The 15817-nt window shown below is 46.1% G+C and overlaps 1 protein-coding gene across 1 annotated transcript in view; it reads left to right on the forward strand.

Annotated features, from left to right (window-relative positions):
* Positions 1-15817, forward strand: part of CNTNAP5 (contactin associated protein like 5) — a 661914-nt gene that overhangs the window by 380294 nt on the left and 265803 nt on the right. Inside the window, exon 13 of the mRNA XM_023744097.1 lies at positions 5685-5885. Coding sequence (XP_023599865.1) covers positions 5685-5885 — 201 coding nt within the window. The remainder of the gene's footprint in view (positions 1-5684; positions 5886-15817) is intronic.

The raw sequence follows: 15817 nt of genomic DNA on the forward strand, positions 1-15817 counted from the left end.
CTTGACATGAGCATTGCTGATAATTTTTTGGATATGACACCAAAAATATAAGTAACAAAAGCAAAAGTCAACAAGCGGGACCACATCCAACAAAAAAAGCTTCTGCACAACCAATGTAAGGGAAAGACAACCTATGAAATGGGAGAAAATACATGCAAACCACATATTGGAGGGAAAAAGCAGATATTTTAAATGTATAATAACTATTTCTTTAGACTAACTGAGATACTTAGTGAACTGAACAGATTCTTTCTTAGCTCAAAATTTCAAAATGCATTGTGCTATTGAGCAGAAAATGTGTCCTGGATGACTCATACCTGCGTTCTTTTGAGCAGGTAGAGAGCTGGGCTTGTTTCTCATTATGGGCTTGATTGGTGGTAAACAGCAGAATTGTAACCGGACAAATAATGGGTCCGTGCTGCCTGTCACTACTTGAGGAAACTGAGCAGAGAGGAGGTTGAATCATCTGAGTATTTATCCCAATACTGCCAGCAGTGTGAGAGAGCAGCAGATCACCCACAAAAATCTGCTCTGCACCCCAACATAAGCCAGCTGCTTATATTGGATAGAAGGACAAAAATTATAAGGGAATGTAGACAAAAGGTATCCAGATGGGCAGTTTGCAGGTCTGGAGATTTGCAAAGGCCTGTGGTATGCAAAGGGCTGGGGGTCTTCAAAGGGCTGGCAATCCTGGTTTCTGCAGCAAGGTTAATCTTTCCATGATAACAGGCAGCTCCTGATGGGAGGAAGGGATGCATTTCCAGATGAGCTGCCAGCCAGGGTAGAATGTGCCTTCTTTAATCAGAATAAAACAATCAGGGTTAACAGAGCATGATTAATATTTCTTACAATTATAGCTGGTCCCCGATATTCTATTTCTGCCCCTAACAGAATGAATGATAGGGGATGAACAGGATAGCAAAATGGGAGTATCAATGTTTTTTTTCAGGTTTCTGGGTTCATAAAAATTAAACAACATATTCTGCTGATGAAATTTCAGGAGATGTAAGGGACATCAATAAATACAGACAGACATGAGGCTATTTCAGAGTGAAAAGATAATTGAACAGATGGTAATAATTCATCATGTACAGCAGCAACTGTAGTACAAGGAACTGCACTCCATCCTGCTTTTTAACCTCATTTGCCAGATGAGATCCCAACTCCAACTCTCTAGGGTATGAAGTTGAGGTCTTCATTCTAATGCAATAAAGAAAAAGTTCCAATGTATCAAATCTTAACTCTTTTGCATGTTGAACAACTTATTATGTGTCCATGTAGAACATATAGTTTTAATATTATAAAACATTATAATACTACTAGAGACCCAGTGCACAAATTAGTGCACCAGTGGGGTCCCTCAGCCTGGTATGTGGGATCGAGCCAAAACTGGGTCTCCGACATCTCCTGAGGGGTCCAGATTGTGAGAGGGTGCAGGCCAGGCTGAGGAACCCCACCAGTGCATGATCGGGGCCAGGGAGGGATGCAGGAGATTGGCCAGCTGGGGAGGGACCATGGGAAAGCTCCAGGGCATGTCCAGCCCATCTCTCTCAGTCCCAATAAGCTGGACCCCGGCAGCAAGCAAGCTAACCTACCGGTCAGAGTGTCTGTCCCCTGGTGGTCAGTGCACATCATAGAGAGCGGTTGAGCAGCCTTAGCATATTATTAGCATATTACGCTTTGATAGGTTGAACAGACAACTGGATGACCGGACACATAGCATATTAGGCTTTTATTATATAGGATTTTCAGTAAAATGATATTACAAGCCCTGCTTTCCAAGAAGGAAACCAGAGGTGGTTATGTAACTTGCTCATATCTCCCAGCTGGCATAGCAGAACCCAGGTTCTAAGGAATGGACGTGTCCACAGTGCAGGCTGTCTCAGCACACCTTGCAGCCCGGAGGCTTCCCCAGAGACTGTGACACACGCCCTGTGCTGGGGGTCTGGTGCTGGAGGCAGGCCAGCAGAGGCTGGTGTTTGGAGCCTGGAGGACTTTATAATGCATTTCCAGTCTCAGCATAGATGATTCACCCTCATTCCCTACATGAAATTGGACTTTCTCAAGTTATAGGCAATCTTTGTAGTTTGAATCGTGTGACGTTCCCAAAACTTCAAAAATAAAGCAATTCCTGTTCTGGGTCTTTTGAAATGAGTGTGTTTTCCTCATTAATTTCGATGGATTTGGGGAGGAAAGGGTGGGCAGAGTTTATCTTCTCTCCCCTTAAGGCATCTCTTACCTTATGCTCTGGGAAAGAACCTACACACCATCCTGAGAACTACCTGAGGCCACTCTCCGCTTGCCCTCTCCTGGATGCTGTTGCTAACAATAGCAGCACCGGCCACCTGTGAGACACCAATGCCTTTATGTATAATGGGCAGCATAGATTTCTGTGGAATGCCGTTCATTTGGTGAATAACGGGCCTCCTTGCATAAACCCCCTCACTTCATCTTTACAACAACCCTGTATAGTCGGCCTCATTGCTGCTTTTCGGATGTTACTGAAGAGGAAACTGAACTTTAGAGAAGTAATCATTTGGCCAAGGTTGCTAAGCCAGGAAGCGCCATGCTGGCACGCCAATCCAGGTCTTCTGACTCCAGAGCCCAGCCACATACACTAACCTTCGCCCACCCATGGACCAAAGGACCACCTTGAATACTTAGCTTCCAGGGCCATGTTTTAGTACAAGCATGTGTGGGTTCGCGAATGCATCCCCTGCATCCACCTAATGGACTGTTTAGAGCAAATATTACTTGTTTGAAAACCCTTCCGAGCTGACTTCACATGGACCTTCCCCAGCCGAAACCACAGTACCCGCCCTAGAGCAGGGAGCAGGAGCTGGCCCATGGACGTTCTCACGAGGGCCACTGTCCACTGGCCTTTACTATTGTGTCTGGGTCAGGGCTTAACCTACACTGCTGCCAATGACTCGGGGAGAATAACACCAATTTACCCATTTGCTTTCAGTCTTTACTCTGCTGTCTCCCAGGGGAAATATAGTCAGAGGACAAAGGTATCTTTGAAAGGAAAGGCAACAAAGAGACCTAAGTTTACAGCAATCAGCTATCTTCCTGTCACTCCTGCTGTGTTTGCAGTGGGGGCTTGTGACATCTAAGTGAATTGTGGGAGTGCTTTGAAGCTCTTAGTGTCCCTTTGCATCTTCTGAATATTGCATATACCAATAAGTGCCAATAGCTGAATTATCGGAACTTCAATTCACCCTGAGGGTCCCGAGGCAGAGTTGGCAATAGTAGTGACTTTAAGATGAAAGATTGTCTGACAGCTTCCTTTTCCATCTTGCCAAAGATAGAATATGATTTTGGCAAAGTGAGTCAATGATTAAATGAATAAGCAAATCAATTAATGGATGTATGAACAATTAGGTGAATGAATATACAGATATGAAAGTCTGTGTTCATTGCAAGGGAAATCTAAATCCATATGACTTAATGATGTTATGTGGATCACTCTTGAAATGAGACAGATTGGATTCTACAATTAGCGACACATTTACTTCTCTCTCTGAGCATTCACATATCTGCATATCTACATCTTTATATCTGTATAGACATAGGTAAAAATATAGAGGTAACAATATATTGTAGAATGTTCTAGTATGAGGCAGCAACACACCATCTATTATTGGACTTGGTTTCCCTCTTCTGCTTCTAAGAACCTTGCACATTTCAAAACTGTCCATCTTTCTTTGTCCCTCTACAGCAGTGGTTCTCAACCTTCTGGCCCTTTAAATACAGTTCCTCATGTTGTGAACCAACCATAAAATTATTTTCGTTGCTACTTCATAAATGTAATGTTGCTACTGTTATGAATCGTAATGTAAATATCTGATATGCAGGATGGTCTTAGGCGACCCCTGTGAAAGGGTCATTCGACCGCCAAAGGGGTTGCGACCCACAGGTTGAGAACCGCTGTTCTACATCGATGCATTATTAAGAAATTACTTGTCTTTAATTATTTTGTCAGCATTTATCTATATTGACATTTTAAAGATTTTTGTTAATTATTTGTGTAACATTATTATTTTTACCAATATGAATCATGTACTATTTTTACTTTCAAAGTCAAAATCCAGTAACCTTCATTCTGATTTTTTTTTTGGACTTTTGAGAAAATGTAATTCTGCCTGTTAAACATTGGAGACATGTGGGTTATCAGTGGGCTGGCTTAGGAAACAGTCTTAAGATGAATTGGAATGTTTGAGCACAGTTTAACTTTAAGCTGCAAGAAATGCATCCTTTTTTAGAGCTGGAAAATACTTTAGAGATCATTGAAACCAAACTCAAAATCTTTTTCCCTTTCCTCCCCCTACTTTGTTGACACTGACAGACAAGGCGGTAGAATTACTTATCCCCAGTCACAATCTTGCCTCTTAGTGTGCTAATCAACTGTGGCTGCGCGCAGTGTATGTGCTCATCATTCTTGTCCCATAGGCCTTGGACCATATTTTTTTTACTTCTTAGACCTTGGTTTGCACATTTGTAAGACTGAGGAGGTGAGCGTGAGGGAGCCACGTGGTGTCTATGTGGGGCTCCTCTTCAGCCCTGAGGACCGAGGAAGAGGAATGACGTCACTGTGGTAAAGATGCTCAGATGACAAAAGCTTTCCTCCTTGGCTGCATCTATGAGCATGTTCAGAATTAAATTCAGCCCCCATCACAGTAAATGTTGTACCCTAAGTCATTGTTACAGAATGTCTGATGCCTCCCAGATAGTGTCTTGAAACTTTATATTTTGGGTTGTTATTCCACAGTAACAGCCCTGCCACAGGAGAGATGGTTTTGCTGTGCTTATATTTTTATATTTTTTTACTGATGATAACACTGATCCCCCCATAGTGAGGTGACTTGTCTAAGCTTGTTCTCAGCAGAAAGAGGCGTCACATACAGGTCTCCCAGTTTCTAAAACTCACATTCCTCTCCTCTCTCCTAGCCTTCCATTTTCCCTGTTCTGGGCAAAGCATGTTTTAAAGGTCCCTGATTTAAAGGTCTTCACCTCTGCATGTTCTTTTCCTGTAAGCCTCCACAAATACTTTTGACAAACAGGATGAATAATAAAAAAAACTACAGTTAAGTGCCTTGGAATTCAATGGGGATTGCCAAATTCTATCCTTGTTAACTGTGTGTTTTACAGAGACTCTGTGTGTAGGTCTTATTTCCCCCTGGAACGTGTGTTTTTCTGTGATAACCATGGGTGCTAGTGTTTCTCTTGTGAAGGAGGGTGTGCCAGTAGATGGAGGAGGGCTTTGGGGGACTCCCCTGGGTTCCAATTCCTGCTTAGTCACTATCTGCAATCCTGAGCAAGCTGCCTGAGTCTCTTCATTGCATTTCCCCCACTTCTGACCTGGCCATGTTGGCTCCCTTGGGATTTAAGTAACATTGATTTTAAATGAGATAATGGGATTAAATGCTTAGCTTGCAGCCTGTGGAATCAGGGCTCCAAAACAGCAGCTCTTAAGATTACTAACCTGCTTTCTCCCCTACTGGAGCTCTGTGAGGAGCAAAAATTCTCTGGTCAAACCCTGGGCATGAGTAGAGCAGCCGGTGGTGATCATGGCCACCTGGGGAGCCACCATCACACAGCCTGCACCAGCCTCTTTTTTCCAGTGTGATCCTTTTCTGAACTTTCTTCTAACCCTCCTTCCTTGGGCTGTGTTTTCTGGGTAGAGGACAAGATCTGGACGTCGGTGCAGCACAACAACACAGAGCTGACCCGTGTGCAGGGCGCCAGCCCCGAGAAGCCCTACTCCATGGCCTTGGACTACGGGGGCAGCCTGGGGCAGCTGGAGGCCGTGATCGACAGCTCGGAGCACTGTGAGCAGGAGGTGGCCTACTACTGCAGGAGGTCCCGCCTGCTCAACACACCAGGTAAGGCTCGCAGCCCCCCTGCTCTGATTGGTCATGCAGGGTGACCACAGCAGCAGAAGGGCTCCATAACCCGGAATATCACAGAGATGGGTGTTTGCCCACAAGGGGGCTGCACTGAGCCGGGAGGGAAAGGCTGCCGGGAGAGGACTGTGATGGACCACCTACTGATGCCCAGGGAGGGCCGGGAGCAAGTTCCATCACCTCTTAAGGTCTCTCCTCATCTTCCAAAGGGAAGGACGGCCACACCCACCCTGCCACAGCAGTGACCATGAAAAGGGCCTGGAGCCAGACATAAACGTGCAGGTGACAGCATATGGGAAACAACAGGCTCTCTGCACATTCCCCAAGAGCAAGGAGTGGTGTCTGGGGGCAAAACGTGGGGGGCGCAGTGCGAAACAATGAGGCCGGTGGGTAGCAGGTCCTGTGTGCTGCCTGAAATGCGGAGGCTCCTGGAAGTGCATTTTATAAAAATAACACTTGCTTTCAGAAAAAAATTAGATAAACCCTATTTTTTAATCTTTTTTGATGGTTATTTTTTAGAGTGGATAGTTTATTTCATTACTAACGTGCTTGCAAGAACAAAGAACAAAACCAAACAGAAATTTCCTAGAACTGCTTACAAAAACACCCAGGGATGTCGCCAAATGTCAGGTGGGCTTGGCCATGATTATGCCCACCCTGGGAATCAGTCAGTTTTGTAAACATAGCTCATCATTTGTTTAGTTTCAGGGCGTGTTTGGAGGGGGGGGGGCGTGGACCTGGGAGTGGGGGAGGGGAGGCTGCCCACCATGGGGATGTGAGGTGGCCAAAAACGTGTGTCAGAATCTTTAGCGTCATGTAATTTAGAGCCCAGTGCTTGGAAGTTGGGAATGGTGAAAGGCCTGGGAAAACTAGACCCTGAAATGCCAAAAGGAGAAGGCCTGTGCACCTCACTAAATGGGACCCACAGCCGCCTTGATCTAGAATCTTTAGGGGAGACCTTGTTCCACGTGAGTGAGTTTTCCAGATAACTGTCCCTTATTCCTTTAAGCACCAGAAATCTTTAAAGGAGTTTCTAACTATTTGAAATGAAAATCATTTTCAAATAGATTACATGCTTCCTTGCCTTCTTAAGCAGATAATTCCGAATATAAAATGTAACCTTTTCTTGATGACTCAGTATCATCACTGGGAAAATCAGTTACTGCATGGGCGGTGGGTGCACGGAGCGCGCAGGCTGAGGTCTGAGCATGGGTACAGGCCTCAGTCCCTGTTCCTCTCCCTTCTCAGCACAAAATGCCTGTGTCTCAGCACCCGGCGCCCCCTCTGTAGGGTGTTGTTCCCCGGCTTCCCAGGTTGGGTTTGGCGGACGTAGGGAGGAGGGGAGCATGTTGCTGTGACTCTGGAATCTCCTCCAGCATCTGCGTTCTGTGCTGTCCGTGTGGCCACCCACTGACGTCCTGCGTGTTTTATTTTTCTGCCGTCACTGCCTTTTACTTGACGTGGACATTGAGCAGGAGGGGCGTGGGTTTGGGAGCAGGCCATGCTGGGAGTGAGGTCGTGCCTCCTCTTTCTAGTTATGTGACTGTGCAAGTCACTAAATGTCCGGTTTCACCGCCGAACCATTCGCCTCAGAACCTGAACGGCAGAGGCAGCAGGAAGATGGACGGAAGGGAGCCTGTGCTCCCACCACGGTGCGTGGCCAGCAGACCCGGGGGCCCTGTTTCTTTCCTTGCGCACAGCCTCCAGCCCAGAGGGAAGGCCCCAGATTGGTGCCGGGATGGGAACAAGCTCAGGGAGAACGTTATCCTTTTTAAATGTGTAAATAGAATGGTTATACTGATCATAACTCATGCGAGAAAATAATCTCATCCCCCAGAGCAGACGGATGTTGTATTTGGTGTGTATCCTTCCAGATGTTTGGCCACATGGATATGCACAAAAGCACAGTTGGAACACACTGTATGTGTGTTGGGGTTTGAAGGTGTTCATTAATCCTCCCTTCCCCCATGGGTCTGAGTCAAAGGAGGTAGAGGAAGGAGGACAGTGGGCATGCTCATAGTGTCCGCGTCCTCCTGGTGAGCTGGCTTGAAAAGCTCAGTGTGGGCCAGAGCCTAAGGGGCCCCTGGGCCTCCACCTGCAGTGCTTGTGGCACTGGGTGAGGTGCGCTGCTGATAGAGCGTGGCCCCAGCCTCTCACCCCTCACACCTAAATGCCAGCCCAGGTATGCTCACCTCATAGACATGAGGCAGCCAATAGTGTGCACAGGGATCCCAGAGCCAGGGCCCAGGGCACTGACCTAAGGGGGCTCCTGTCACCAATCCGCAGACTGGCTGGCCCCTAAAGGCAGGGTTCTGGTCAGGGGCTCTCCTGGTCACACAGCTACTTTTCTTCATGTCCTCACATGGCAGGACGAAGGGGAGCGAGCCTGCACTGATCCCGTTCCTGAGGGCTCCACCCCCTCCCCAAGACCCCCACCTCCTAATACCATCACACTGAGGGCTCCACCACCTCCCCAAGACCCCCACCTCCTAAGACCATCACACTGAGGGGCAGGGTTTCAATCCTGTGAATGGATTTGGGAGGAACTCAATCAGTTCATTACAGGCACATCCATGCAGGAACACTGTACTAATCCCCCTCATTGAAGCCAAGCGCTTACCCCCGGAGGGCCAAGGAGCAGAGGGGAGATGGTGGAGACCCACTTCGCCTTACCTGGCCCTCGGTCTGGAAGAGCTGAACAAGCATCCCCTTATCTGCTGAAGCGGGCCCTTGTGATATTGTTTTACTCTCTGAATTTCTCACACACACACACACACACACACACACACACACTGTACGAATACTGTTCCATATCAATAACTGTGACTTTATGCCAAATGCTCATTAGCAACAGAGTCTTTCATTATGTGGTTGTACCGCAATGGAGTCTCCTTGGCACCTGGCATCCCCTTGTGTGATTTCTTTCTGGTGTGAGTATTGGGTGGATGCATCTTTTACACCCCCTCACTGTGCACTGAGAGGCGGGTTGGGAACCCTTCCCCCATCCAGCTCTGAGCTCCCGGGTCAGAGGTAAGAGGTCAATGCCGATACAAGGAGACACCCTGATCGGAGGCCCACAGCTGCTGGGGAGCCTGGCCGAGTTTACTTCGCGTCAGTCATGCGAACAAGTTTGCCACGTGGGCTGTTCAGGTTCATCCATAGAACTAAGGATCAGTGCATTCCAGCCCCTTTCCCTGCCTGGAGGCCTTTCAGTCCTCCCACTCATTTCCTGATGCCGCACGTGAGTGGTTTCCACCTGGAGCCAACTGCTTCCCCTATGTTGAAAGAAGGAAAATCCTATTTCTTTTAAAGTAGTCTACAATTCTCAATTTTCCTCTTTAACTGATGATAGTTTAGTGAGCATATAGCAAATTAGCTATTGGCTACATATGCTAATATGTGGTATATAGTAATTTAGACTCTAAATCAGTGGTCCCCCACAGGGGAGCAATTTGACTTTTAAGAGGGGCAATTTGACTTTTAAGGGGGGAAATTTGAGAATGAGTTATTAACAGTGAATTTTTTTGCATTTCTTATGGTTCTAGGGGCCTCATACAGAATATAAGTATATTTTGTGACATATTTATGAATTTCAGTTCTCCATTATGTTTTGAAATGTTATTTGCTATTTTTTCATATCACTTCATATTATTATTATTTTAACAATTTATTAGTGATTTCTCCCTCACTACTTCAACTGTCCTTTTGTTCTTTTATTTTTCTCTTTCATGGATGCCATGTTCTTTCGAAGCTTGTTTAGACCAAGTTAATGGCCTATTAGGCTGATAGGAGTTCACTTTCTGAATAATAAGAATTAGATGTGCTCTAACCGGTTTGGCTCAGTGGAGAGAGTGTCGGCCTGCGGACTGAAGGGTCCCGGGTTCGATTCTGGTCAAGGGCATGTACCTTGGTTGCGGGTACTTCCCCAGTAGGGGGTGTGCAGGAGGCAGCTGATCGATGTTTCTCTCTCATCGATGTTTCTAACTCTCTATCCCTGTCCCTTCCTCTCTGTAAAAAATCAATAAAATATTTTTTAAAAAAAGAATTAGATGTAACGGGGGAATCAGGATTTTAGAGATGCTTAGGTGGGGCATGAACAAAACAAGGTTGGGAATCACTGTTCTAAATAAATATATGCTATAGTATGTCTGAATATACAAACACCATGTTTACTAGTACATATTATAGAGTCTATGCTATGTAATACATTGTGTATTGGCACATATACTCATCATATACTCTTTGTATTTCCAAATAGACATATGAATGCACTCATGTGTATAGACCCTCAGGTTCCATGTGCACAAAACTAATCATTACGTTTAGAAATCTCAGTAAGAAATTGTGATACGGAACAGTCACATTGCTGATAAAGAAGAAGTAACACTTCAAGGTTCTCTGGGGATTACTAAACATAAAACACTTTGTGCCCAATAGTTCATCCATTAACAGATGATTACATTTCTTTTCATACAATAAGTATTTATTGATTCTTTATCCTGTGCCATGAACTTTTCTGGCTGGTGAAATTAAACATTGAAAAAAAAACCCAAACAGTTCCTGTCCACATGCTTGTAGTAGGGATGACAGAAACAAACCAAACACACACAAGCATGCACATGCACCACATATTTGCATAAACATGCATACACACATACTAATACACATATGCACACACAAGCATACACACACCACAAATTTACACACATGCATGAACTTATATACACACATGCACACATGTTTGCACACATGGGCATGCATACATATTCACATACATGTACAAACATACAAATGCCCATATACACAATATCAGTTCATGGAAAATGTAAGACAGAAAAGTGATGACACATCAGGGGCCTGAGTGTGGCTATCGTGGGAGTTCTCTTGCAGAGAGGCAGGTAGGAAAGGCGCTCTTGGCTGCGAGGGGTCCTGCCACTGCCACCAGAGTCCTGGTTAAGGAGGGGTGGGGCCTGTGAAATCTGGGACTGAGGACTGCAGGCTGAGCATCAGCACCAGGTCAGTGCAGCTCGTGAAGGGTAACAGGAAAAGGAGGTTGGGGTGCCCAGAGACCAGGCCATGCAAGGCTGAAGATTGGATGTTATTGTAAGTGAGCAAGGAAGTCACTGGAACAAGGGATTTCTCTTTCTCTTCTATTGCAAAGCCCAGAGCTAATGTCCTTTTATGTCAGGCTAAAGCAGGTATTTGCAATGTGCTAAGCACTTAGGTATTTTAGGTTACTGCCTATCCCTGGTGAACTGGGAGCAGCTTGGAGCTCCCTGAGAGCAGAATCCACATCTGGTCCCCACAGTCCGGCTCAGCCACAGATCCTTAGAGCCGCCTTGCATTGCCTCCGATTCATGGCATTGCTTTTGTGCTCACTGCCCCGCTGGAACCAAATCGAGGCCACTTTGACAGCTTCACCCACCATGTAACTATTGCAGGCCCCCACCACACCCGCACATCTGAGAGGTCAGGCAGAGAGCTGGACACCTTCCTCCTTACTCTCCTCTCAAACATCTCTAAGTACCCCCTCTGCCCCTCCATCCTTTCTTTCTCCTCCCCCTCCCTCCTTCCTCCTCCATTCTTCTCCTCTTTTTCCCCACTCCCTCTCCTTCCTTCCTCCATCCCTTATTGCTTTCTAACTGTCCTCTTTCCATCCTTCCACATGCACACAGACACAGAACATACAGGTAGAACTGACCCAAAGCCCATGCTCCGTTCATCACACCAGCCTGCCACTACGCTACTGAAACCCATTTTGTCATGGAACCAGCATAATCAGAAGCTCAAACGTATGCCATGACATCTGCACAGCAAATACTGGGGCAGTACGTGAAATACCTTTATTTAAAGGGCATTTCCCCTTTATGTACTGTAAACTCTATCAAGAAACTCATGGTTCCTAGAATGCACCTTTTTGATCACCACTGCCACTAATGCCATTGGTTCTCAGCTTCTAAGCACCTTTTCTCTTCAGGGGTTTCAAACATTATTTTATTTAATCCTCTCAGTGATCTTATAGCATGTGCATTATCACTCTGCTTATTGATGGAAGGGGAGGTGCTAAGAAATAAAGTGTTTCCCCAAGGTCATAGCTGCTGAGTGCTAGAGACCAGTTTCAAAGGAACGCCTCTGGCTTTAACCTCCATCTCATTCCTAAATCATGTGCAGAGAAAGAAGAAAGGCCTCCTGGAGAGAAGGGAACAATGCAAGGGGGGTGCAGGTGTCCGAAGAAAAAGTGCATCTTGGTCTGGTCATCAACTCCTATGTAATAAACCACCTTTAAATTCCTTGGCTTAAAACAGGTGACAAGGGACAGATGAGCCAAAGCAGTCACATTCAAAGCGAGGGGAACTCGAGTCCATATTGTAGTGTCATGTACAGACATGTTTTAAAACTACCTTATTTTCAAAAATTTTCAGGGATAATCAACTAACCAAAGAAAATACAGCAAAAGAGGGCAGCATCAGGAGGCAAACCCAGGTCAGAGCTAATTCATGTCTGACTCTCCATTTTTCACCTTCCAGGGACTTCTGTTGCCCTCAAAGTAACCTGCTATAATGCGGTTATAGGAGTTTACCAAAGGCCTTAAAAACATAGAGACCATCGCATGACTCAAGGCAGTGCACTTCGCTGCACATGAAAGCCACCTTTCCTCATAATGTCCCCACTGCTCCCTCCGAGTCAAAATCAGAGGTGGGTTTTATAAAGAAGACATATACCTTAACGAAGCTGAAGAACTGGGTGTGTATCTGAGGAAAATAAAACTGTCCACAAAGTTTATGACAGAACAGGTGTCTGGCTGCTAATGAATTGCTGTTCAGACCATTAGCTACTTAACTAATCAATGAGGATTGCCCCCAAAGCCACACGCAGAACCTGGGTAAGCTGTGTTTTAATTTCCTCAACCCTGTGTGAAAGGCCACGCCCACTTACTTCATCTCATGTGCTTGTGGGAGGAAGAGTCCTGTTTCCTCGTTCTAACCTGTAGTTCAGTGGAAATAACATGGAAAAACACGGATTTTGGAATCATTCGCCTGATATTAAACTTTACTTATTAGCTGTGAAATCCTGAATAAGTTACCGAGGTCTTCTGAGCCTCAGTTTCCTGATCTGTAGCACATAATGACAGATGCCGTGTGCTGCATGTAGTAGACATTCAGGGCACACCTGTTATTTTACCCCCTGTCATGTCTGGTGGTGAAAGAGTTCTACCTTGGGACTTGCCTCTTGTTGGTCTATGGGTCTACGGTACTTACTTTCTACACTGCAGTTCCCTACCTCAGAGTGCTGTTGAGAGTTAAATCCATGCCCCCTCCCCAGCTCTAATCCTCCCATCTATGTTCTCATCGCGATGACTGGTGCCATCATCTACCTAGTTTCTTAAGGTGAAAGCGCGGGACTCATTCCTCCTTCCCATCTCAGTTCCCACGCAGCACACACACACCAAACCCATCCGCCAGACGGACTTTGGCTCCAGCCTCTTCTGCCCATTTCACTGCTTCTACCTGAAGTCACAGCTCCTCGCCTCCTGACTGGACAAGGGCACCCGGGTCCTGCTCCCTCTCCCTTCCAGCCCTGACCCCACCCCCCACAGTTCACATCTCACACAGCCAAGTGACTATCTTTCCAAAATGGGATTCTAGGCCCCGCTTCAAGCCCTCCCCTACCTGTGAGGGGGAACCCAGAGCTCCGAGGGCTCTGATCTCCCTCTGCGGCTAAGCGGGCCTTCCCTGCATCCTGTTCCTTGCCACGGTTCTCCCCACCTGATGTTGCACCAGCCGCTCTCTCTACTCAGGCTTCATTCCACTTCCTATGCTTCTCTCTCAACTTGCATTTACCTACAACTAAAGTCTCCAGTCCATCCCACTTCGTCACCTCGTCCCATTTTAATATTCTGCAAAGAGGTTGTTACTACCTGTTGTTTTCTTCCAATTTATCTGTTTGTTTATTTTTTACTGTCTACCTCCATTAGAACGTGAGCTCCATGAAAGGAGCTTTCTTTGTCTTGCTCAGCATTTTGTCCCATAATGCCTAGAATAGCACCTGGCACCTCACAACCATTTAGCAAGTGGTTATTGAATGCATGGGAGATCCCTCCTCAATTAATAGGAGTACCACTCCTATTCCTATGCCAGAGGACCCCGGTACAACAGCACCTGGGGCTAAGCCTGCAGCACAGTCTCCTGCCCGGGAGAAAGCACGCCTCAGAGTGGGAGGTGGGGGTAGAGGGGGTCTGGGAGGGGGGATGCCCACCCGCTCCTGGATCATCTACCATCGCCTCCTTGACCCTGAGAAAGTTACATTATATGGGCCTCCCGTTCCGCAGCTTTGATCCTAGCAGGTTATATATAGTTGCTGTTCTCCACTGTCCTTTCTTCCCTGACATGCCGCGACTCTGTACTAACCCAAGCAGAGTGAGGTAAAATACGTGCACAGTTTTACTGTCTTGTCACAGTAAAGAACTAGAGGGCTTGGTTTAAAAAAAGACTTTTTTAGACTCTTAAGGCCATGAAATATGATAATTTATTTATATAGTAGGTGATGCTTTTTGACACCTTCATGCACCTGGTCGTCTCAGAATATACTTTCTTGTGGAAACACTGATTGTGCAGAGAAGGTATGAATCTTTCCCAAGGCCATTACAAGCCAAGAATCATGAGAATAACAAATTCTTACCTGAAAGTAGTTATGACTCTATTACAGTATTTACTTTGTAAACGCATTCAGTTAGACGTGGAAGACAGCTGCACAGATGAGGCCCAGCAGTCTGCAAAGGCTCCGCGTTATGGCAGCTCCCCAGCTGGACTTCCTCCCGCCTGAGCCCTCACATACCCAGGCCAGTGAAGACGTGGACTAGGAATCTAGGAATTGGCGACGTGATCTTAGATATGGTATTCAACATCTCTAGGCCTCAGTTTCCCCATCTCTAAGAATGAGGGTGACAAAAATAACATAACAGTATCCATAAGAACAAAAATGTTTGGAAACTTTTACGCTTTAAAAATTAACTTCTCAGTTTTTCTAAGTTTTTTGAAATGACAGAGGTGATTTTGTAAACAATGTTCACTGTCCTCTCCTTTTTGCTGAGAGGAAGGAATGGGTGAATTATAGTGTTTTTATTCCTGTGTGCCTTCCTCCACATGCATGTAGGTGCATGTATGTGTTTGTGTGTGTGTGTATGCATGCATGTGCGTGCCCGCGCTTGTATGTGTGTAGGGATTGTTAAACCATAACCTCAGTGTGACACAGTAGAAATGTTTTAAGGTCTGAAGGAAAAAATAACTGAATTCCCCGCTCTGCCATTTTCTTGCTGGGTAGCCATGGTGAGTTCATAACTTGAGTCTGTGAGTCATGTTTTCTCATCTGCAAAATTTTCACTGACCTTCCAGGCTTTTCCAGGGAGCATGATGCATAAGTAAATGGAGCTGACCACAGTGGCTACTGTCATTGAAGGAGCTTGTGTCAGTGTTGGCAGAATTAGAGATGGCGCCTACATGTCAGTGAGGGGCAAAATGCTCAGGAAAGGAGGAGGTACCTTTTCTTGGGTAAATACCATGGATCTTCTAGGAAAGGTATCACTTCCTTAAGGCACAGATGGAGAGAGAAGAGTCAATGTGATGGGAAAGGTATGGAGCAGACCAGTGTGATTCACCCTCAGAGGGTGAGGAGAAGACAGATTTGGGAACTAAACAGCTTAAGTTGTTGCTGCTTCTTGCAGAGGAGGAGGCTGAGAAGGTGGGAAGAAAGGAGGGCAGGACGGGGGGAGGGCCACTCTGACTCAGGTGCTCGGCAGCAGGCTTCTGTTGGTGAACTCACCTACTGCCACTGAGTGAAGGGTGGCATGATAGGAAGCTTGACCAAGTGGCTGTAGAGAGAGAACTGACTGGGTCTAGAAAAGATGGCAGAAA

Source organism: Myotis lucifugus, unplaced genomic scaffold, assembly GCF_000147115.1.
Source record: "Myotis lucifugus unplaced genomic scaffold, Myoluc2.0 scaffold_427, whole genome shotgun sequence".
NCBI classification, from domain to species: Eukaryota; Metazoa; Chordata; class Mammalia; order Chiroptera; family Vespertilionidae; genus Myotis; species Myotis lucifugus.